The sequence below is a fragment of the Saccopteryx leptura genome, chromosome 4 (assembly GCF_036850995.1).
Source record: "Saccopteryx leptura isolate mSacLep1 chromosome 4, mSacLep1_pri_phased_curated, whole genome shotgun sequence".
In the NCBI taxonomy this organism is placed as follows: domain Eukaryota; kingdom Metazoa; phylum Chordata; class Mammalia; order Chiroptera; family Emballonuridae; genus Saccopteryx; species Saccopteryx leptura.
Window position 1 is genome coordinate 15,695,417 of NC_089506.1, and position 23,025 is coordinate 15,718,441.

Consider the following 23,025-nt stretch of genomic DNA (forward strand, 5'->3'; position numbering starts at 1 on the left):
AAATAAATCAACAGCTGTTTACTTATAAGTCTAGGTTTGACAAGTGGAGAATGATAGTAATCTCTTTAAAGTCTTGGGAGAGAAAGGTAATAATTATATTTGTTTTACTTTGATATGTAAAACAAAACAAAATGTTTCATCAAAAATGAAAGCAAAAATGTTTTAATTAACAAAGGGACAGCAATTATTCTAGCAATAAAATATTTTCCCCATAATTTGTGTTAGTATTTTTTTTTTTGCTTAGCATAGAAAGGAGGAGAGTTACGTGTTAGATGTTTCATGGGAAGAGCTTTATAATGATTTTTTATGGCACTAAAAACCTCCAAAAGAGAAGGAACCCCACTCCCCCTCAAAAAAAAATAATAAATTGTGTTGACAAGGTTTTCATGCTTAAAGCTTACATTTTATTGTACCATTATCCCTGAAAAAACTGAGGCACAATATTTTGTTAGACTGAACAGATACATGACTGAACACATAAAAGAATATCAAAGACCATTCATTAGTTTTAGAAAAGAGGATCAATATTAGGTTTCAAAGGTTTGTGTAAAAAAATATTGAATACTTCCTTTATCATAGCTCTATTTTTTATAAGACTAATTTTAAAAATACCCCAAACAAATATATTATTTATATTTAAGAGATGCATTTGAAAGGTATTTTTTTCATAAAGCTCTAATACTTAGAGTTATTACATTTAGAAAGTAGAGGGTTCACCTTCACACTTACGAAATACATCTGAATTAGATTCTGAAACAGTTGTGACAACAGTTCTGTTAAGTCATCTATTACTTATCAGGTAACATGCAATTTAGTAACAGAAAAGCATCTGGGATTGAAATTCCTCCCAAACACTATTCATTTTCTACCATTAGAAATGGTCATTTGTCACGGAGAATCTAAAGGTTTATAGGGCTTTTATGTGAGAAAAATACAAATACTTCATGTAAACATTAACCATAACAAAGGAGAGTAACTATATTAATATCAGAGTAGACTTTAGAACAAGTAATATTACCAAGGATAAAAGGAGACATTACATAATTATAAAAAGGTCAACTCATCAAGACAGGACAGGGTAACAACTCTAAATGTGTGCTGACTGATTTTTAGCTTCAAAATACACAAAGCAAAAGCTGATAGAAATGATAGAAGAAACAGACAAATGTGCAGCTGCTGTTGGAGACTTCAACCCTTGTCTCATAATTCATAGACAAGACAAAATCAGTGAGAATATAGGAGACCTGAATAGCAGCATCTACCAACTTGTCTTAATTAAACTCCATCCAGCAACAAAATACATGATTTTTAGAGGGAGAGGACAGTCAGAGACAGACAAGAAGGGAGAGAGATGAGAAGCACCAACTCATTGTAGTGGCACCTTAATTGTTCATTGATTGTTTTCTCATTATGCCTTGACTAGGGGGCTCCAGCTGAGTCAGTGACCCCTTCCTCAAGCCAGCGACCTTAGGCTCAAGCCATCAACCTTGGGATTCAAGCCAGTGACCTTTGGGCTCAAGCCAGTGACCATGGGGTCATTCAATGATCCCACACTCCAGCCTGCAATCCCACATTCAGGCTGGTGAGTCCACACTTAAGCCGGGGACTTCTGGGTTTCAAACCCAGGTCCTCAGCATCCCAGGTCAACACTGTATCCACTGTGCCACCACCTGGTCAGGCAACATACATATTTTTTTCAAATGCACATAGAACATTCACCACGATAACCAGCAGATCCTCCCTGACTTTAGTTGAGTATTTAAGCCTAAAATGTTCAACAAATGTAACAAATATTAGTGCATTGGTCAACTGTCAGCATCTGAAGAGGAAATAGCTGGGTTCCAATGGTTCTATCCATTGTGCCCCTTACTATATAGTTTCCAACTGGCATATGGAAGGGAAGCAAGTCCTAGACTTCATTCTGTCATCCTCTAACAATCTAATAGCAAGCAGGCAGAAAAGCATCCAGATAGCCCCTTGCCCCTGAGTCCTTGGGGACCCTGACAATAGGTACACTCCAAAGCAGATACAGTATTTTGCATATAGTTTCAGCAAAGTTTCTTGTTATAGCAGATGTCCCAGGCATTACTTTTGAGGGTGGGTTCATATAATCAAAGAGATACCTAGGCTGAGGGGATTACTCTGACAAGATTGGGATTCCAGTTTTATGAGATATTTATACTTCCTTTATCAAGGGCAATAGAGCCTGCAAACTCATTCTTGCCTATCAAACATTTTGAACACTTCTCAATTCACCAATGAAATAATTTTTCTTATGTTCCTAGTGCTAATCAACAATCCCTCTGGTATAGATTCAGATATCAATTTTGAAAACCTGCCATGTGTCCATCTCGTAAGTGTAGATTGCTGATTGAGGCAGTTCAAAGGCTAAAAGCCACCCTTAAAATGGATATTTACATTAATTTGCACTTAACATTAATTTACATATGCATCACACTCTACAATAATTATAAGTTGATACATTTACTCATTTGATCAATAATACATAAATTAATATACTAAAAATATGCTAAAATATTTTAAATAAAATTAACCTCCAAAAAAATTCATAATAGAATTAGGGAAAGGAGGCTGACAGCAATCCTGATACCCACAGGAGTCATGGGATTTTAGGAAAACCAATACTGTGAAGAAACAAACTTCTTTTGACATTATTTTTATCATCCTTTTTTTTTTGTTTTTGTATTTTTTTCCCCCCAAAGTTAGAAGAAGAGAGGCAGTCAGACAGACTCCTGAATGCGCCCGACCGGAATCCACCCTGGATGCCTGCCAGGGGGCGATGCTCTGCCCATCTGGGGCCTCGCTCCTTTGTGGAAGGAGCCATTCTAACACCTGAGGCAGAGGCCATGGAGCTGTCCTCAGCGCCTGGCCAACTTTGCTCCAATGGAGCCTTGGCTGTGGGAGGGGAAGAGAGAGATAGAAAAGAGAGAGGGAAGGGTGGAGAAGCAGATGGATGCTTCTCCTGTGTGCCCTGGCCAGGAATTGAACCTGGGACTTCCACACGCTGGGCTGATGCTTTACTGCTGAGCCAACCGGCTAAGGCCTATTTCTTTTCTTTCTTTTTTTTTTTTTTTTTTTTTTTTTTACAGAGACAGAGAGTGAGTCAGAGAGAGGGATAGACAGGGACAGACAGGAATGGAGAGAGATGAGAAGCATCAATCATTAGTTTTTCATTGCGCATTGCAACACCTTAGTTGTTCATTGATTGCTTTCTCATATGTGCCTTGACCGTGGGCCTTCAGCAGACTGAGTAACCCCTTGCTGGAGCCAGCGACCTTGGGTTCAAGCTGGTGGGCTTTTTGCTCAAACCAGATGAGCCTGCGCTCAAGCTAGCGACCTCGGGGTCTCGAACCTGGGTCCTCCCCATCCCAGTCCGACGCTCTATCCACTGCGCCACCGCCTGGTCAGGCTAAGGCCTATTTCTTATCATCTTTTAATAACTTTAACTACTACTCCTGTTTCCCTGAAAACAGAATAAATCGGTTGTCTGTAACAGGAGTTATCTTCTTTTGGCATCTATTGAAATGCTTTTTATAAAAGGAATAATAATTTTTAAAATCAATTTAACAGTAGAATCAAATTATTTTACTTTTAAGGCTGCAAGAAAAATATTCTGTTGCAGCACATATACAAAAAGGTCCTATTAACTTGGGGCATATTCTTAGCTGCAGTTGGGTTCTATCAATGTTTTCTCATTACAGTCACGGAGCAGAAGATCATTAAGCTGTGTTCATTTGACTGTGCCATTGGAAAAGCATTTATCTCCCACATTCCAATCTTAACGCCTACTCTTGGCTTTTCATTTTGTATATGCCAAGTTTAGTTCATCATTCAAGGTCCACAAGATATATTTATGAATGATATTTTTCAAAGTTTTCTAAGGATTTCTTTTAATGATAAAGAAAAATATGCCACCCACCCAACTTAACTTTTCTTAGATGCTTCCATTTTATCTTAAAAATCCATATAAATGTTGTTTAAAAACACATTTGTCACTGTTAATTTTTATATAAATGCTAATATTTAAAACTCTAATCTCTTAAATCGCATTAATCCTGTCGCTTCCCAAAATTCTTCTCGCTTCTCTCCGTGTGCTCCATCTGCCTGGGAATCAGCAACATAGAGGGTGCAGCTACCAACAGACCGACGCGTCGCTGGGAAGCGTGAGAAACATCTCATGAACCCGTTAGTTTTTGTATTAGTAGCCTAGAGGGGCCATCTAAAGGGACAGAAAGTGGAGTTGCCAAGTTCACAAACCCCAGTTTTTCTTATTTCTGTTTCAGAACAACTGTCTCAATAAGAAACGGAAGAATTTTAGAAGTGAATATTGGCTGAATCAGTCCAGGCGGTAGTGGTTCCGTATGGAAGTGACCCACACCCTGGAGGATCTCTGGAGTGCCCTGTATTCCTCAAAAGCCAGGCTGTAGAGATTGCCTCCCAGGTTTATACCTGAGAAGTCTGGGAAGCCATGGAGACTGACTCTGGATTAAACACCAACTGTGAAAAAATGGCTGTTGAATGCAGCCCCATTGCCCTTTCGGCTAGATTGTCTCTCGGGGAGCCGAAAGGAGAAATGGCTGGACAGGGAGGGACTTCAGACACTGTGACGATAAGTAACACTAGTTGTCCTTGGGATGAACACTGGGTGACTGAGGGTCAGGAGCAGAAAAGGGAGTTTCTTTTCTGGTCTCCTTATTTCCTTTTACTGTTTGTGTCATATCCATGTATTACATGCCATTTAGAAAATAAGGTCATAATAACTTTAATAAGTAATTTCAAGACATCAGAAAAGAGGCAACAAATGGCTTTTTGTCTCATTTAGCATCATTTGAGTCTGGGCGCACGGGGGCGGGGGCGGGATGAGAAATATCATTAGACAGCTCTGGAGAAGCTCAAAGTCGCACCACATAAAGCTTCGATGCCTGACACTGGCTCAAAATTGAGAGGCTGAGCAGTTAGTCCTTGAAGTCGAGACAAGCGGGAAGGTATGTAAATGTGAAGGATAGCCTAAAGGCACCCACACGTTGCATATCTTTCCATTTATTAAAAAAGGGAGAAGAAAGACTATATATGTATTTACTCATGCATAAGCAATCTTTTGAAACTGCAGATGCTTAAAATCTACAGTGACCCATGTTATATTCATTGCATCTAATAAATGGAAGCCAACTCAGCTATAATTTACTTTGCAATTCACTTACATTTATTACAGGATTATTCAAATTAACAAAAAGAGCGCCCAATATGAAATAAACTAGCCTAAACTAAATCTTCCTATGACTACATACTGGAGGTTGGAGGTAATGGTTTGTCGAGAGTGTAGAGAAAGAATGCATCACAGGTGTGCCCACAAAGAGTCCTCTCTACTGCCCTAGCTTCTCCCACACCCCGCCATCCAGAGTCCCCACAGGTTATAAGACAGCAGTGCAGCGGACTGAAAAGTCTCTGACACAATGAACTCCTGAAGCTTGCTCCCCAGAGTTGTGATTCTCTATCTTTTGATTCAAAGCTATCAGGATTCATTGACCAGGGTCACTGAGGAGGCTGAACAGGAAAGCTATGCTGTCCTAAGTACAAAGCCCTAAATGGGGTCCTTTGTCAGGCAGACTACTGAAATAGAAGGAACACTGCGAAAAGGACTGGGAAACTTGGTTTCTCCAAACTCTGTTTCAGAAAATCTTTGACACATGGAGAATGATTCTCTCTTCTTGGTCAGTTGGGGATGTTTAGAGGAAAGAGCAACACTCGTTAATCATGTTTTATTTCAGAGCCATCTAAAGTCCATCACTGCCAAGGAGCAGAGGCACGGGCTAAATGACTTCTAATTAAAAATATAGGAATGCTTAAAGTGACTTCATAAAGATGTCATGGCAATATAGTGCATTAGTAAATCACCGTAAGTCTCCAGATCTAAGTGAATAAGTATAGATCTGCTTCTTCTTTAATTTTTATTTTTAGATACAAGTTCCTTGTCCACTTCAAAGATCTGTTTGAACACAATTTTGGTTCTTTTCTTCTTTCCCAAATAACATCTAAAAAGTGATTTATGTTCTTTCTCACCAGGGGAAAATCAAATTCCTTCTTACATATTAATACATATAGGAAACTGATCACTTCAACAACCCTTATTCCATTTCTCCAAGTGTTTCCTTCTTTTTTGTGGCTAACGTTAACCTACTGCATAGGACAAAATTTATCACCTCTGACTGACCCCCTCCCTCAAAGGTATTGAAAAGTCTGGAGGAAGTTCACAAAGCATCATTAAGCACTGAGTTATAACTCACAATAGAGGAAAAAAGTGTTTCGTTATAATCAAATCAGAAAATGGATTTGTCCTCCGTTCTCTATGGGATGCTAAACACCTGCGCTATCTTTGATTAGTTACTAGACTCAATGACGAGTGTGTTCATCCAAGTTGCTCATTTGGGCCATGAGGTAAGAATGAACACCTTTTCACTCACTGTTCAGACACCCCCACACCCTGCTTCAATCTCTGCCCCATGCCCACCTTTTTCATCTATATATTTTGAACCAGCTGTTAGTTGCTTCTTCATTGGATCTAGCTTAAGCATTCTTAGATATGATTTCTATTGCACTGGCCTTCAGACGTAAATGTGCACATGAATAACTTGGGTATTTTGTTAAAACTTAGATTCTCTTTCAGTAGATCTGGAATGAAACATAAACATTTACATTCCTGACAAGCTTCCAGGGGCTGTCAGTGCTGCTTATCCAAGGTTACACATTGGTTTAAAATGTTCTATTGGTAAACCTTTATAAGGTTTGGGCATTTCCAAAGGGTTCTGGAGGATAAATTATACTTCCTACGTAAGTGTCATTTCGGCCAAATAAATAGCCAGATCAGCCCACCTGAGAATATTTGTATAAGACCTACTTCAAAACCCTTAGTAAAGTATTTTTCATCTTAGCTTAGTAGGTATTTTCTAAAGCCTTTGCAATTTTAAAGGAGCCCATTATATTAGTTAATGTATTTCTCATTTCTCCTGTTATATAAATATCCAAGTTATACTAATATCAGATTTATAAATCAATTTTTTGCAGGATCAATGAGGCTTCCCAGCATCTTCAGAACATATTTATTTATTTATTCAATCAACAAATATTTACTGAGCACCAGCTGTGCTCCAAGCCCTGTTCTGTGTACTGCTTCTTGATAACCACAGAACACGGACAAGCAAAGCTCTGACAGGTTTGAAGCTCACTTCCATAGAAGTAGAAGATGGACAACAAAACATAAAAATATAAAGAACTTCAAAGAGTCCTAAGAAAAGAACTAAAACAACACCACATCAGAGGCTAGAGTGTGACTAGAAAGTACTGCGTCAGAAGGGATGGCTAGGAAAACCTTTCAGTGGTGATCCCATTAGAGCGGAGATGTAACTGGCGAGAAGGGGCCAACCATGGAAAGATTTGAAAGAAGAGCAGTCTAATGACCTAATTTCCATGATTTATTCCACAGACTGTGTCCCTCCAACAAGCAGTTGTGTGTGCAACATTCTGTGGGTTTTATTGCATGTGCCTGAAAAGGCCAATTTGCAAATACAGTTGAAGTTCAATTATAACTTCTCTTGCCTACATTTTTAGCATTTTTACAAGAAAAGATTGATGTAAGACCACCTTCATGAAGATTGACTTTAAGACAAAGGGCAAAGTGTACAAAGGTACCGATTTCCATGATCAACTCAGAAGCTATAGATAGAACATTTAAGCCTATCATACATTCCTGGGACGGAGGAAAAGTTTCTTTGATAAACACTTCTTGAACACTTGCTACATGAGAAAAAAGGTTTTTTAAATTTTGTTTGTTTGTTTTTAGGTGAAAGGAGGGGAGATAGTGAGGTATACTGCCTCACATACCCCAGCCGGAATCGACTCAGTAATCCCGCATGGGGCTGATACTCAAGTATTCAGCTATTTTTAGCACCTAAGGCTGATGCACTCAGACCAACCGACCTATCCTCAGCACCCAGGACATGCTCGAGCCACAGGCCAGAGCAAAAATGTGCTTTTTAAATAATATATATATATTATATATATAAGTATATAGAAATAAATATGAAATAGATCCTGTCATGAGGAGCTTACAAAAAAACAAAAAAAACCAAAACAAAACAAAAAAACACCTGTTAAGTAAAATAGAAAAAGTAAGAAACCAGAAATACAAAGAGATGGAAATTAAGACTTTAAAGAAAAGGTGATTAATTTCTGTTGGAGAATCTGCAAATGTTCCAGTGAGAAGCTGGTGTTTGACCTCAGCCTTGCAATATGAACAGGAGGCGCTATATCAATAAAGAGTATTAAAGGTCACAGAGCTCAATGAAATCAGCTAGAGAAAAGTGGAGGGAAGGAAAAAGGCCCAAGAGTCGAGCATTCTGCACGATGACCTGAATAGCCTTGACAATGAGGAAGCACAATAGGTGGAGATTTCAACCGTGCCAAATGCTGCACAGAGCCAGTAAGATGAGCAGTGAAAACTGACCTTTGGATTTAGCATTTTGGAGGTAATTAGTGACCTCAAAAAAAACCCTGTTTCAGTGGAGAGCAGAAAGGAACGATTTATTAAAGTGGATTCAGGAGAAAAATGTAAGGAGAAGAATTGAAAATCAGCCCTACAGACCGGTGCTTCTCAAACTTTAATGTCATTAGGAGTCCTGGTGATTCTGCTAAAATGTAATTTCTGATTCAATAGGTCCAGAGGGAGACTTGAGAGTTTCTATTGCTACCATGCTCCTGGGTGATATTGATGTCATAATTTGAGTAGCAATAGAAAGGGAGAGTTCAGGAGTTTTCTATAAAAGGGAACAATGAAATGGGGTAAGTGTGCAAAGTAGCTGGAGGGGGCACCGGGGCAAGGGAACTATTTTTAGGATTCGCGTTATCACAGCAAGTGTGCTTGAGTGTCAGTGGAATAATCCAGGGTGAGAGAAAATAATTAAATATGGAGGACAGAAGGGATAATTATTTGAATAATGTCCTGAAGTGGTCAGGAGACAATGGAGACAAGCGACAAATAAAGGGGAAGCCCTGGATGGAAGCACAGACAGTTCAGCTGTAGTTTTAAGCAGGAATGCCCAGGGCCTGGCTTAGATGCAGACGAGAGCTGGTGAGTACATAGAAGCTCCCCTCCAACTGCTCTTATCTCTCAGTGCCATGAGACACTTGGCTGGTAGGACTAGAGAAAAGATGCTAGACGTTTGAGGGAAAAGAGTGTGAAATAACCAGGGGCTGAGGGGAAAGACGGATGAATAGGCAGCGTGTAGAGGATTTTTAAGGCAAAAAAAAAAGTGCATTATCTGATACTATCACAGTGGATGTATGCCATTATATAGACATTTGTTCAAACCCATGGGATGACAAAAGTGAATCCTAACGTAAACTACGGACCTTGAGTGATAATGCCGTGTCAGCGTGGGTTCACTGATTGTATAACAAATGTAGCACTCCGGTGGGGGATGTTGATCACGAGGGGCACTGTGCATGAGTGGGAACAGAGGCATATGGCAAATACCTGTACCTTCACGCAATTTTGCTGTAGACCTGAAACTGCTCTAAAAAAAATAAAGTCTATTATATAAGTAAATAAGTAATCGTGAGAAAGCAAATTGACTAAAAAGTTGTCCTCAACCCTATCAGAGCAGACTCCTTTTATAACTCATATTTTTAATACCTTGGCTTCTATTGTAAAAATAGTCATACTTACTTTAATGTACCTACACAAAAATTTTAAGTCAATATAATGCCCTTACCATAATGTAAAGAAATTTTAAAATTTTATAATAAAATAATATGTATTTCCCTATGTAAATACTCAAGCCAGAGTACACTACTGGGAGACAAAAACATCTCCACAAAGATACTTAATGACCCCTAGGGGGCGATACTACCCTGATGAGAATCATACTATTGCTTGACATGACATCAATGCCCGGGAACCCCTTGTTTGAGCAAGTATAAGCCATTCAATGTCATTAGAAATAGTTAAAGTAACAACATCAAACGTATGTTAAATATACAATTTACTTTCTCTCTGAACATACTGTAAGGAGAAGGGTAGCAAATGAAAAAAAGAAAAGGCAATCTCACATCCCGAAATGGAACTTTGAAAAGGATTCCCGCAGAGGAAACATACGCAAGCCACAGAGGCAGAAAGGACAAGTATATTTGGGAGCATTAAAAACACTGAACCCCCCAGAATCAGAGGGAATGACTGAGACCTTGGTATAGAAATAGCGGAACAAGGGATGAGGGATGTGCTACACACAAGAAAAGGGCTCAGGAAAGGGAATCTAAGAGTAAGGTCCCAGTGGGTGCCAGAGATGAAGTTATTTTCTCTGCTGGTTGAAGAATTCTTTTCTTTCTAAGACATTTTCCTCTCTCCCTCCCTTCTTTCCTTCCTCCCTTCCTCCCTCTTTCCTTCCTTCCCTCCTCCCTTTTCCTTCCTCCCTCCCTCCCTCCCTCCCTCCCTCCCTCCCTTCCTCCCTCCCTCCCTCCCTCCCTTCCTCCCTCCCTCCCTTCTTTCTTTTTTCCTTCTTTTCTTTTTTCTTTCTTTCTTTCTTTCTTTCTTTCTTTCTTTCTTTCTTTCTTTCTTTCTTTCTTTCTTTCTTCCTCTCTCTCTCTCTATAATGATTTCTTAAAATACTTTTCTCTCTTATTTTTTTAAAGATTTTATTCATTTGAAAGAGAGAGAAGAGAAAGAGTAGGGGGGAGGAGCAGGAAGCATCAATTCCCATATGTGCTTTAACCAGGCAAGCTCGTGGTTTCAAACCAACGACCTCAGCATTCCAGGTCGACATTTTATCCACTGTGCCGCCACAGGCACTTTTCTCTCTTAAATGTGATGACTGACCTTTCTGGGTGGAATCTTAGGGTCTGGGAAAGGACAGTTGCCATCCTTGGGGCTGTACACATCCTTCCCCAACAAGGCATGTCCGAGAACCATCCCCGGGCCTGGAGAACTGGATTAGGCACGCAGGAAACACTGTGAGCATCCTATCATGGCATGGCTTCTTGGCTCCCTTCACAGAAAAAAAGTAAGAATATAGACAGAAACCTTCGCCTTTAGTTTAAAAACACTCTTTTCAATTGCAGTAGACATTCAATGTTATATTTGCATTCACCCAAGCCAAGAGCCCCAGCAGAAGTAAAGCAACATGAGACTAACCTACAGGAAATCTGCTCATCTTCTACTGTGCCCTGTGCACAGACCACAAGTTGCACAGACTACGCTTTGAAATGGGCAGTTGAAATTTGTTCCTGGACTCAAAAGCTAATGCCTGTATGGTTTTGAATACCGATTTGTCATTACTGATTTTCCATTTCCTTACCCATAAAATGGGTAATAACAATTCATATTGTTGATATTAAGGTCAAGTAGATATGTGAAGAGACATTATAAGTTACTGAAAATAATGCAAGAGATGGCCCTGGCTGGTTAGCTCAGTTAGTGAGAGAATCTTGCTGAAACACCAAGCTTGTGGGTTTGATCCCTGGTCAGGGCACATACCAGAAGCAACCAATGAACGCAAAACTATGTGAAACAACAAATAAATACTTCCTTCTCTCTCTCTTTCTTTCTTTCTCTTTCCCTTCCTTCCTGTCTCTCTAAAATTAATCAATAAATATAATAATAATGCAAGACTTTTTATGAAAAATATGAAGTTTGTAAAATACCGTAATTTAATATAAAATGCTATATCTCAAAGATAAAGCACACTCGAGTTCTAATATTAGTTTAGCTACGTACTAGCATGTAAATTTTCTTTGTGCCTCCAAATTATTTTAAAATACAAATAATAATAATAACAGTAATAAACATTTTATAAATTTGATTGCAAAATAAAACAAGTCAATGCAAAAAAGTAATGCTTACATTTTGTCTATTCATTACCATACACACCAGAGAATAAAGAAGAAAACAAAAAGAATGCAAGCAAATACACACAGAAAAATGAGCCAACGCATGTAAATCACTCAGTTCTCATTAGTTGAATCAAATAGAGATGGACTGAAGCTCCAACAGTAACACAGTGGTTTACAAGTTTAAAGTTAACACGCACTTATATATAAAGCATGCTTTCTTGTAGTATTCCATTCCCATTGCTCTTGGAATGAAGATATAATTTCCTACCACGACCTACCAGGCCCTGGGGTCTGGTGCTGTTACATGCCCTCCGGCCACTCCACCCTCCGCAGCTGCTCTCACCAAGGTCAGGACATGTGCCCTCAGCAAAGCCAACTCTGCCCTCGGATCACAGCAGCCCTAGGGAAACCTCCCCTATCATGGGCATATAACTCCGAACACCTACCCCTCATTGTCCTAACAATACCTGCACTTTGACATTGACAAAGCATGAGTATTTGGTTATCTGTTACATTTTTATAGTTTCTTTATCATGAATTTTTGCTCTAATGTTTAAAATATGGCATAAAATATTATTAAACTTAATTAGATTAAATATGTTCATCTGAATTTTTTGGTGCCCCTTTAATTAGTTGTGGGAAACCAGCGAGTTTCTGGACTCACCCTGGTCCCAGCAGGCAAACTCCAGGGGGCTAGGTGACATAACCCCAGAGCCTAGACCAGTGGCCTTTCTGGGAGACAGAGTCCCTACCGACTGAATTAAAGCATATTTATAGCTTTCGCATGATAAGCTTTTAAAAGAAAATATTGGTTTGTCACACTGAAATAAATTGTCAAAATACAATTTTTAAAAACGGGCTATGATGTTATTGGTAAAAGAATTACTATGTCTGAAATTCCAGCAACCCAAAAACTTACTCTTTGTGTCAGTTTCAAAAGGCAGCTCGTTGTTATTTCACGCTTTAATTGGTTCCCTAGCTGTTTTGGAGAAATTCAATTTCCCTTGAGCTGGGTTCATACCACAACAGATGAATTCCTTCCTTTTGGTTTACTTCTCCAGGGCCGTGGGAAGAAAAACTAAAAGAAGTGGGAGCAGAATAATTAATGTCAGAGGGAGAATATAAAATACGAATTTACATTTTTCTAAAGAGGTTGTCCCCAGTTTCCCGACAGTCACAGCCACACAGACCTGGCGACCTGATGGAATCAGTAGTGGATAAGGGATTATACATCAATCTAGAATCTAGAATGATTGTTTGCATTGTCTCAAAGGCTGACTCACTCAAACGAGTGATAACAACAGGGTGTGATCTGGTGAGTTGCAAGAAAGAATTAAATGAAAACAATGATCTTCAGTTTTAGCTATGTCTCTCCCTTCTCTCTATATATAAAATATATAAATATATGTTACATAAAAATCATACATGATTTATATCATGCATAAATGATGATTATGATATATATGGAGACAAAGAGACAGTAAGAGAAAAGAGAGAAACCTGCATTAAGGATAGGGACTTCCAATGACTCATGGCATTGCCATTTAAAGGCTTGAAAAGAATGCTCTACTCAGGATTCTTTGACTCACTGAAACCCAAAACATCAACATTTTTATCACACACACATTAAAATGGGTGCAGACCTACTCCGAGAACCTCCCTGTGCGGTGGTTTCTCGAGACCACAGCCACGCGCCACAGGGAGCAAGGAAGGTTATTTCCAAGCATTTCTGCCTTCGGAAAGCCACCTGCAAGTAGTATGTTGTCAGGTAACCGGCTAAGGGAGCTTGATCTGACTTCTGTTTCAGGTGGGTGCGGACCTGGTGTGCCTACCACAGAGGTGAGGGACTAATACATTAAACAAAAATTCAAATATTTTCTTTGTTGGAAATTATCTTTTACGCTCCAATCTCACAACTGGCATTTATTCTAAAACAGACCAAAAATAAATAAAAAGCGTGGAGAGCCTTGCTCTCAGGTATATATATGAATTGCAGGCAAGCGTCGAGTTAAAATTTAAGGTTTTCAAACATTGATTTGGTTTTTAATTGTCTGTGTGCTTAGGCAAACTATTCAACTTCACTAGATTGCTGCCAATGGTTAGTATTGATTGACCGCCGTTTTCAAAGTAGGTTGTGTGATTACTAGGGATATGAGCAGCCACGTTAATGTCCGAAAAAGAAAAACCAGGAATAGTTGTTTTTCTGCGACTGAGCTTAGGGTGGGGAGGGGAATGGCGGTTGGGGGAGGGGAAGAGAGAATTCTGGGAATGGGATGATGGGCGCTCCAGTCAACTGCTGCTTTTAGGGGAGTAAAAGCTGCCTCTTCCCCTTGGTTTCATTGCATTGCTCAATAACTACTTACCTTTGATCAAGTCTACGTTCACGTGCTCAGCAGACATGTACTGAGGCCTAGCACATGCTAAAGCGAGGTGACTGGGATTCACACAGCTGTGCCCACGTGGCAGAGGCCCGGCGACTGCGGAGTCCGCGCTTAGGGAAGGTGACCACGGGCAGACACGGTCCCGGACGCCGAACCCCGGCCCCGGCCCGGAGCGGGGCCACACCCACCACCTCTCCCAAGGCGACGCGATCCCTTTCCTTTCAGAGATTGGTAGAGCCTTCCCTTGGAAATTCAAATCTAATCCGTGCTGAGTTGAAATGTAGGTGCTGCCTGATTGGAATACGTGTGTCCATCAAAAGGAGGGTGGGTCAAAAAAAAAAAAAAAAAAAAAGGGTGGGTCTAACGGGCTGAATGTAAAGCAGGGGTGATTTTAAATGCAGTTGGGAGCGCGCGTAGTAGCCTTTTCTTCCTCGTCTTACCTTGAAAGGAAATGGGCTAGAAAATCGAAAGACGCGTGGTAGTAAGGGGTAAGTCACGAGACTTTGCTTTGTTCAGATATGCATAAAGATGTGTGTATTGAGTTTACTAGTTAGAATGTGTTTATAACCGTGGATCCCAGTTAAAAGGTTGTGAAGCCACGGATGGTGGGATTTATGACCCTAAAACCAGGTGGGGAGCGACTTTGGCCAGCAAACCGCCAGTGTGTACACCGCACTGACCCTACGGCTTCTTGGGCCACTGGAGTCAATCTTTTAAAACAGATAAAGGAGGAAAGCAAATAGTCTTTCAAGAAAGATGTTGCTTGGTTGAAATTTCTTGAAGCTGCATTTTTTATTTTGTTTCAACATTTGGCTTGGTCTGTTTTATAACAAAATGTTTACGTTATTTATTATCAAGCTGGTAGGCCTGTCTTCTTTTTCTTTTCTTCTTCAATTATCAATGCAAATGGTGCGATCATCCACTCAATTATTCCAGCAAAAAATCTTGGACCACTCCTTCTCGTCCTGTTTCCCTTAATCCGATCCGCCAGTCAGTTTAGAAGGTTCTATCTGTTTCCTCTACCTCCTGCCTTCCCCCTCCCCAGCCCTTGCCTTAGATTACTAAATAGCCAAAGGACTTTTCTTTCTTTCTTTGAGAGTACGTTAATTAGAGCTAGGGACGGGGAAACAAGGAAGGGTTTAGGGCCGTAGGCACAACAGAACAGCGACAGGCAGGAACAGCTTTAGCGCTCCGGAAATGTTACAAGAACCAAACGAGCCTCGGCGCGGCTGCTATTGGATCATTGAAAAGTCAGAGAAAAGGGGGCTTTGGAAATAGGTCTGGGTAAGCCCAGGGCAAATTGCCGGTGCCCACTGCTCCCCTGGTGGTACGTCGCTTGGGGGGTGGTGGGTCTTGGAGTTGAGGAGATGCAGGCCTGAGGGAAGAAAGGCGTGCTCCGGGGAGGGAGAGCCTGCCTAATGGATTTATTTACTTATTTATTTTGCTTTCACTCTTCCCTCCCTGATCTAGTCTCCACTCAGCAGCCCTAATCTTTTCACCTTTTAACCTAAGCCAGAGCTCGCTATTTTTTCGTTGGTTTGAAAGGAACCCTGTAATGGTTCCCATTGCTTCGGGAAAGCAATCCAAATGGCTTCCCCGGCCCACGATATTCTGCACACTCAGCCTTCTCTCCGACCACTTCCATCTTTGCTGCCATAGTCTTTTTTGGGGGGAGGGGGCGATTGAATTTATTGGGGCGACACTGGTTAATGAGATTATACCCATTTCAGGTGCACAGCTCTGCAAGACATCATCTGTAAATTTCATTGTGCGTTGACCACGGAAGTCGTCTCCCTCCATCTCCATCTTTCCCCCCGCCCTCCCCCACTTCCCCCCACCCTCTATTTTGCCGCCATATTCTACAACTAGCGCGGCCTTCTTTGTCCCCCAGCGGCAGCCTGGGAAGAACGCTCTTCTCCCAACTTCCTACCGGCTGATACTTTTAATCTTTTTCAGGTCTCAGTCTAACGCCCCCTCGGGCCGAGGCCTTTCCAGACTTTCTAAGGATGGCATCTCCCACCACTTTCCCTCGAATTCTATTCAGTTTCGTGTCATAGCATTTTTCTCAGTCTGAAACTATTTTGTTATTTACTATTTACAAACACCTTCTTGTTTACATTTAAATCTTACATGTATAAAAGCTGCATGAAAACCAGGGATTTGGTATCTTTTGCACTGGTCTGAGGGAGGCACTCAGTAATGTTTGGGATTAAATATTTTCAAATGATTAAACAACTAAATGATGCATTCTTGTAAATTCTTATATCCCAGTTTGAGAAATATAAAATTAGGTTCATCTCATGTCATTAATATCCACATATTTTTCTTCATACTCTGTTTACCTAATACACTTTCTTTGTAGTTATTTCCACCACCAGAAAATGTACTTACCATATAAACAAAAGGTTAAATTACCATTTCAATTCTATACATCATCCTAGCAAGCCATGCATACTGTGTGAGAAATGGCATAAACCCAGAGATGTGGTAAATAAGAATCTAGCTTAGAAAAGTAAGTGCTATCCTTGAACCCTGGTAAATTCATCTAGAAAATAATACTTTCAGCCCCACTCTCATAGGTGATGTCTTTCTAGATAATACATTAGCATCACTATAGCCAACAGTTTGAACATTGTACACGGTATGTCTAGGGTGTGCCAAATAGTTTTCTAATAAATTTATTTCATAGAGATGCTATATCAGGTTTTGCCAGTATGATGACTGATATATATTCAATTCATTTCATTAGACTGAGTACTAAGTGCTGGGACATGCGAATAAGACAGAAGAGGACCTTGCTCTCAGACTGACCGTCTAGTAGGTAAGACAGACCTAGATAGTCAGTGCCATATAGGCAGCTAGGGGAACCTTTAGCTTGGGGCCAGATTGAGCCTAAGAATCCAGGGAAGCTTGCCTAGGGAAGTGATGCTGAACAGGGATCTGAGGTGTGGAAGGGAAACGAGCCTGTGTGCTCCTGTGGGTTGGTGACAGGGGAAGGGGAGTGAGGGTGGGTAGCATTCTTATTGAGAGGGGAGAGTATGGCACTTTACTGACAAATGTTCTGGGACACAGTCTCTCTGGCTTATTTCATCTTTCTAAATTATAAAATAAATAAATAGCCTGACCTGTGGTGGTGCGGTGGATAAAAGGGCAACCCAGAACTGGGAGGTCGTTGGTTCAGAACCCTGGGCCTGCCCAGTCCAGGCACATACAAGAAGCAAGTAGGATGAATTGATGCTTCCTGCTTTCCCCCCCCTCTTTCTCTCTCTCTCTTCCCTCTCCTCTCTCTAAAAATAAATAAATAAATAAAATATAAAAAGAAATAAAACCACAATATATATTATATATAAACATATTATGCATATGCCTTTCAATATAAACATATATAAAATATATATAAACAGCTTGAAAATTATTTTTAAATAGCCACATTTAAAAATACCACCTCAATGTCAGATGGCTACTAGACTTATTGGGGTGATCACTTTGTAAGTTATATAAGTGTATAATCACTACATTGTACACCTGAAACTAATAAATTATTGCATGTAATTGAAAAATAAAAAAAACTTGAAAGAATAAAAATATCACCTTAAAAAATGATGCCACTTGCTTTTGAAGAAAAATACATAGAATAAAAACAAAAGATGCTTTTTAATTGCTAAGGGAAACATTTTAAATACCTTCTTAAGCATAATAGGTATACAAATGTTTAAAAAGAAATTTAAAACTAAAATGCTGCCTTGAGCAATTTATATTTAAAAAATTTATACATTATACATAAATAAATATACAATTTATTTTTAGAACTTAATATAAAACATTGATATATTTTTTTAAATTTATTTATTCATTTTAGAAAGAAGAAAGAGAAGGGGAGGAGGAGCAGGAAGCATCAACTCTCATATGTGCCTTGACCAGGCAAGCCCAAGGTTTCAAATCGGCGACCTCAGCATTTCCAGGTCGACGCTTTATCCACTGCACCACCACAGGTCAGGCCATTGATATATTTTATATAATATATATGCATATATAAATGTTTAAGAGGACATTTAAAATTCTTCCCTTAGCAATTGAAAAGCATGGTTTGTTTTTAGTCTGTGTTTTTTTGCCAAAACTAAATGGCATAAATCTTTCTTATAAGTGGTTTTATTATTTTTAATTTAATTTTTTAACCAATAAAATCTATTATTTATGGACAGTTAACATACCTAGAATCTTCCATTAGAGCTTTAATTGTTTTTTATTTTTTTTAGTTAAAGATAAATTTCTAATGCTTTGAGAGACACAGAGAGAGGATAAAGAAGAAGGGAGAGAGAAACATATCCATTTGTTTCATTTAGTTGTGCTCTCATTGATTGCTTCGTCTACATGCCCTGACTGGGGATCGAACACGCAGCCTCCAGCGTGGTGGGATGACTATCCACTGAACCAACCGGCCAGGGCTGGTGGGTTTTTTTTTTAATGTGGCTACTTAAATATAGTTCTAGCAGTTCATTTTGACTCCATTACTTTCACATATGCCTTCTTTTAAAAAAAACATCTAATTTTTGTTCTTACAGCAGAACGTTAAGACTATAAAATTAAGAGATCTTTTATAAGGCACGCAGTTGTAACATTAAGCAGAAGGCTTTTAGAAAGAATAGAATAAATTCATGCTATAACTTTTATAATGTTTCTTTTACATTTTAAAGGAAATGACAGAGGACTATTCAGCCCCAAACTGCCCTGTGCCTTTAATTTGACGGGCACTCCTACGAGAGGGGGATACGTGTACTGGTATTTTATGTGTCTTTTCTCTGGATCCCCATTTCTGGAGCAAAAGTGGGCAAACTCCAGTCCATGGGCCAAGTGCAGCCTCTGCCTGTTAGTTTATTGGAACACAGTCATGTTCGTCCTTTATATATTACCTATGGCTGCTTCCACACTACAATGGCAGAGTTGAATAGTTGGAATATTTTGACCATAGGGCCCACGAAGCTTAAATCTGGCTCTTTACCGAGAAAAATTTGCTTGGTCTAGAATAGTGCATGGCACATACATAGCAGGATCCCACCTATACTTACAGAATGAATACAAAGTTGATAAAATAACACTAGCTCACATAAGCATTAAGCATTTGTGCTCAGCGATGAACTGTGCTAAAAACTATGTGCATTATTCGATTTGAATTTCACAACAGTGTTACATGAGAGAACAGCCATATCTTGCTCTCTTACCTCCTTCAAGTGTTTAGTCAATTGCCATTACCCTCAATATAAACTACTTTCTGCCAGCCCCTTTACTTATTCTATAGAACTTTACCTTATGACAGTGACATCATTTGTATGCTAATGAGGATGTCTACTCTATGAGTATGTTTGTATGTTTAATTACTGATGTGATAACCCATAAGCAGCCTAGAGCGGGGCTAGCATATAATGAGTACCCAAGGAACAGTAAAGGTGAGGTGATCAATGTGGCAGGGTCCAGGTAAGATCTGGCTGTGACCCATGTCTTACCCAAGAGCTCCTTCTCTTACTCTTTTGTGGAGTTTGTCAAGGAAGACAAATGAGTTATTCCCTTGTTGAAAAGTTCAGCTCTGGGCCATTTCTGAGATCTTTTTCTGACAAGGGCTCTAATGTTGATAAATATTTTACTTCATGGTTGCTGTCTCAAAGCAGGTGCTTGCTGAGAACCTACCCAGACCCACTGCTGCTTGCAAGTGGCTGATACATCCTGGTGCGAGCCTGCAAAGAGGAAGTAGCAGGGCATGGAGCAGCAGCCGAACACAAGGGCAAGGTCCTGTGCATGGAAAGGCCTGGGTGGAAGAGCCCTCAGTGGGAGTAAGCCCAACCCAGCCCAGCAGGCACCTCTCTACAACATGTGGGCCTTGTGTGAGGACCGTGGCCGCCACGAGACCGGGGCTTGGGCTGGGGAAGAGGAACCCCCCGACTGTTACATCGAGTACGTAATAAGAGGTGAGTTTTCTGAACCCATCCCGGAAGAGGACATCCTTCTTAAGTCCTTCAACTGCCTGACAGAAGGATCAGAGCAAAAGCTTTCTCAACAGGTTCTTCCAGCAGGCACAGTACTTGAATGTCCCTCGGAATACACAGAAACGGGGGCAAAACAAGAATTGCCTCAACAGACTTTTGGAGAGAAGTCACTTGTTGAGTGTTCTGAATCCATGACAGGCAAGAAGCTTCCTCCTGGACAAAAATCCAACACTAACTTACTAGATCCCAAACAGCCTGCAGAATTTGCTAGAAGTAAGCCAGGAAACGATAAAGAATGTGATGTTCCAGAAAAATTTGCCTGTCCTTATAAGGGATGCATAAGACAGTTGAAGAGCAAAGAGTCCCTGAGACGGCATCTCATCGTTCATGGTCCCCGAAATCACGTGTGTGCAGAATGTGGCAAAGCATTTTATGAGAGAGCAAAGCTACAGAGACATTTTGTGGTTCATACTGGAGAGAGGCCTTTTCGGTGCACCTTTAAAGGGTGCGGGAAGCGCTTTTCCCTGGACTTCAACTTGCGCACGCATGTCCGCATCCACACCGGGGAGAAGAGTTTTGTATGTTCTTTTGAGGGTTGTCGCAGGAAGTTTGTTCAGTCAAATAACCTGAGAGCTCACCTCTTAACTCATGCAAAACCACAAATCAAGGATGACAGAGGTGGAAAATAATCTAACATGATAAGCAATTTTAACAAAAGAGTGACTGGGAACAAACTTGTCTCATTGATTATTGTTTCCAGGAAAGAAAGTTTGAATCAATGTTGCAACCCTGTAAAGTATATTATCTAAGGTTACTAAGATTCTCCTATAGTTTGTGGATACCATTTTAAGACTATTGTGTGCTTTCAATAGAAGGTCAGGAATGAACTTACTTCAAAGGCATAATTCTTAATACTTTGTGAATTGGGTTACTGGATGAGGGCTTATTTTTACATACTATAAAAAATGAAATTAACTTAGGTTTTTAAGTTTGTTGTTTCTAATTGTTTAGCTTTTGCTTTTTAGGAATGTACTTTATGCTAATCCTAGAGAATAAAAATTTTATAATAGATTGCCAATAAGTGAATGAGTAGTTAATTAACCTTTTCTAAAAGTTAAATATAATTTGTAGCTTTCTTTTAATCATTGTATCAAACTATTGAAATCATATACCTGGATCTGAATGGTTATTTGATAGTGTCAATTCATTTGAATCTGGTAATTTCAAATAAAAAGAAGTAAAACCCCAGACATACACAAAGTCTGGATTGAAACGTCAAAGTGCATTAAAGAGAAATGCTATTTATTTGTCTTTGAGCAGCAAAGATTGACAGTTCAGTCTTGGGCAGATGTGGGGAAAGAGTTACCCATCTTCCTGGCTGGTTGTCAGGAGAAGATTTTGCCAAGAGCTCTCTCAGGTTTACGTGGCTGCTATAACACCACTACCACCAGGTAGGTGGCTTAAACAATGGCTGCTATAACACCACTACCACCAGGTAGGTGGCTTAAACAATGGCTGCTATAACACCACTACCACCAGGTAGGGGGCTTAAACAATGGCTGCTATAACACCACTACCACCAGGTAGGTGGCTTAAACAATGGCTGCTATAACACCACTACCACCAGGTAGGTGGCTTAAACAACAAAAATGTCTCATCTCACAGTTCCAGAGGCCAGAAGTCCACAATCAAGATGTTGGCAGGATTGGTTTCTTCTGAGGGTTTTGTAGGGTCTACTTCAGGGTTTTCTTGCTTTGTAGCTGACTGTCCTCATGTTTACATGGTGCTCTTGCATCTGCACATGGCCTCCCCTCTGTGCATGTCTGTGTGCGGGTTTGCTTTTACACCCTAAAGACCTCATTTTAACTTGGTTACCTCTGTAAAGAGCCCATCCCCAAATAAGTTCACATTCGGAAGTGCTGAAAGTTAAGGATTTCAACCTGAATTTTGGAGGCAAACAATTCAACCATAGCATGTATTTTTGTAGGCTCAATCATTTCAGTTCTAGAATTCAGTTCTATAGAAATAATTTTCACTGGTATATGAAGATCCTTGTTCAAGGATGTTAACTGAAACATTTTTAATAGTAGTAAATTATACTATAACTTAAATGGTCATTAAAAGGGAACAAGTTGCATAAATGATACCTCTTTTTAATGAAAAATGCAAATCTTAAAGGGGGAAACACAGCTAAAGGGAAGCCATAGATTAGGAGGAAGTTGTTTAAAAAAGCTGAGTCAAACTTTAAGATTAATTTTTTTAAAAGGTTCATCTTGATTTTAGAAACACCAAAATGTAAATACATATATAGATTAAAAACAAAAAAAAAGTTAAAAGTGCTTACATTTTGACTCTGAGGTCATTGTTACTGTGGATTATGAAATTTTAATTTTTTTGTTGATAATATATTTGATATGGCATTTAAACCATCATATCTATAGGACGTGGGTCTTGAGTCTCAAGTTAAAAGGAATATTGGATAAATAATCCATTCATAAATTTGGAATTTTTTAAAAATGAAACACTCAAAGAATTTAGAATGAGAATTTGCTAAAAATGAGGGAGCATACATTTGTCTGGTTTTTGCTTTGACAGCAGCGTTTGTTTTGGTCCTTTATAGATTTCTACTTCAGAGTTGAATTGGACATGGCATCTCTGAATACTAAGCAAAAGGCAGGATTATATGGAGAACAGTCAGGACTAGATAGAAATCAATGGTAAGGTTTAGGCTGCAAAGACCTGAGACGAAGGGCATCAAGAAAGAT

General features: G+C 39.6%; 1 protein-coding gene across 1 annotated transcript; it reads left to right on the plus strand.

The window, feature by feature from the left end:
• The first annotated feature begins 20,013 nt into the window (after positions 1–20,013).
• On the plus strand, positions 20,014–21,229 carry ZFP42 (ZFP42 zinc finger protein). The gene has a single exon (XM_066383529.1). It carries the CDS (start codon positions 20,035–20,037, stop codon positions 20,947–20,949), a length of 915 nt encoding a protein of 304 aa, XP_066239626.1. The 5' UTR covers positions 20,014–20,034; the 3' UTR covers positions 20,950–21,229.
• Positions 21,230–23,025: the final 1,796 nt, after the last annotated feature.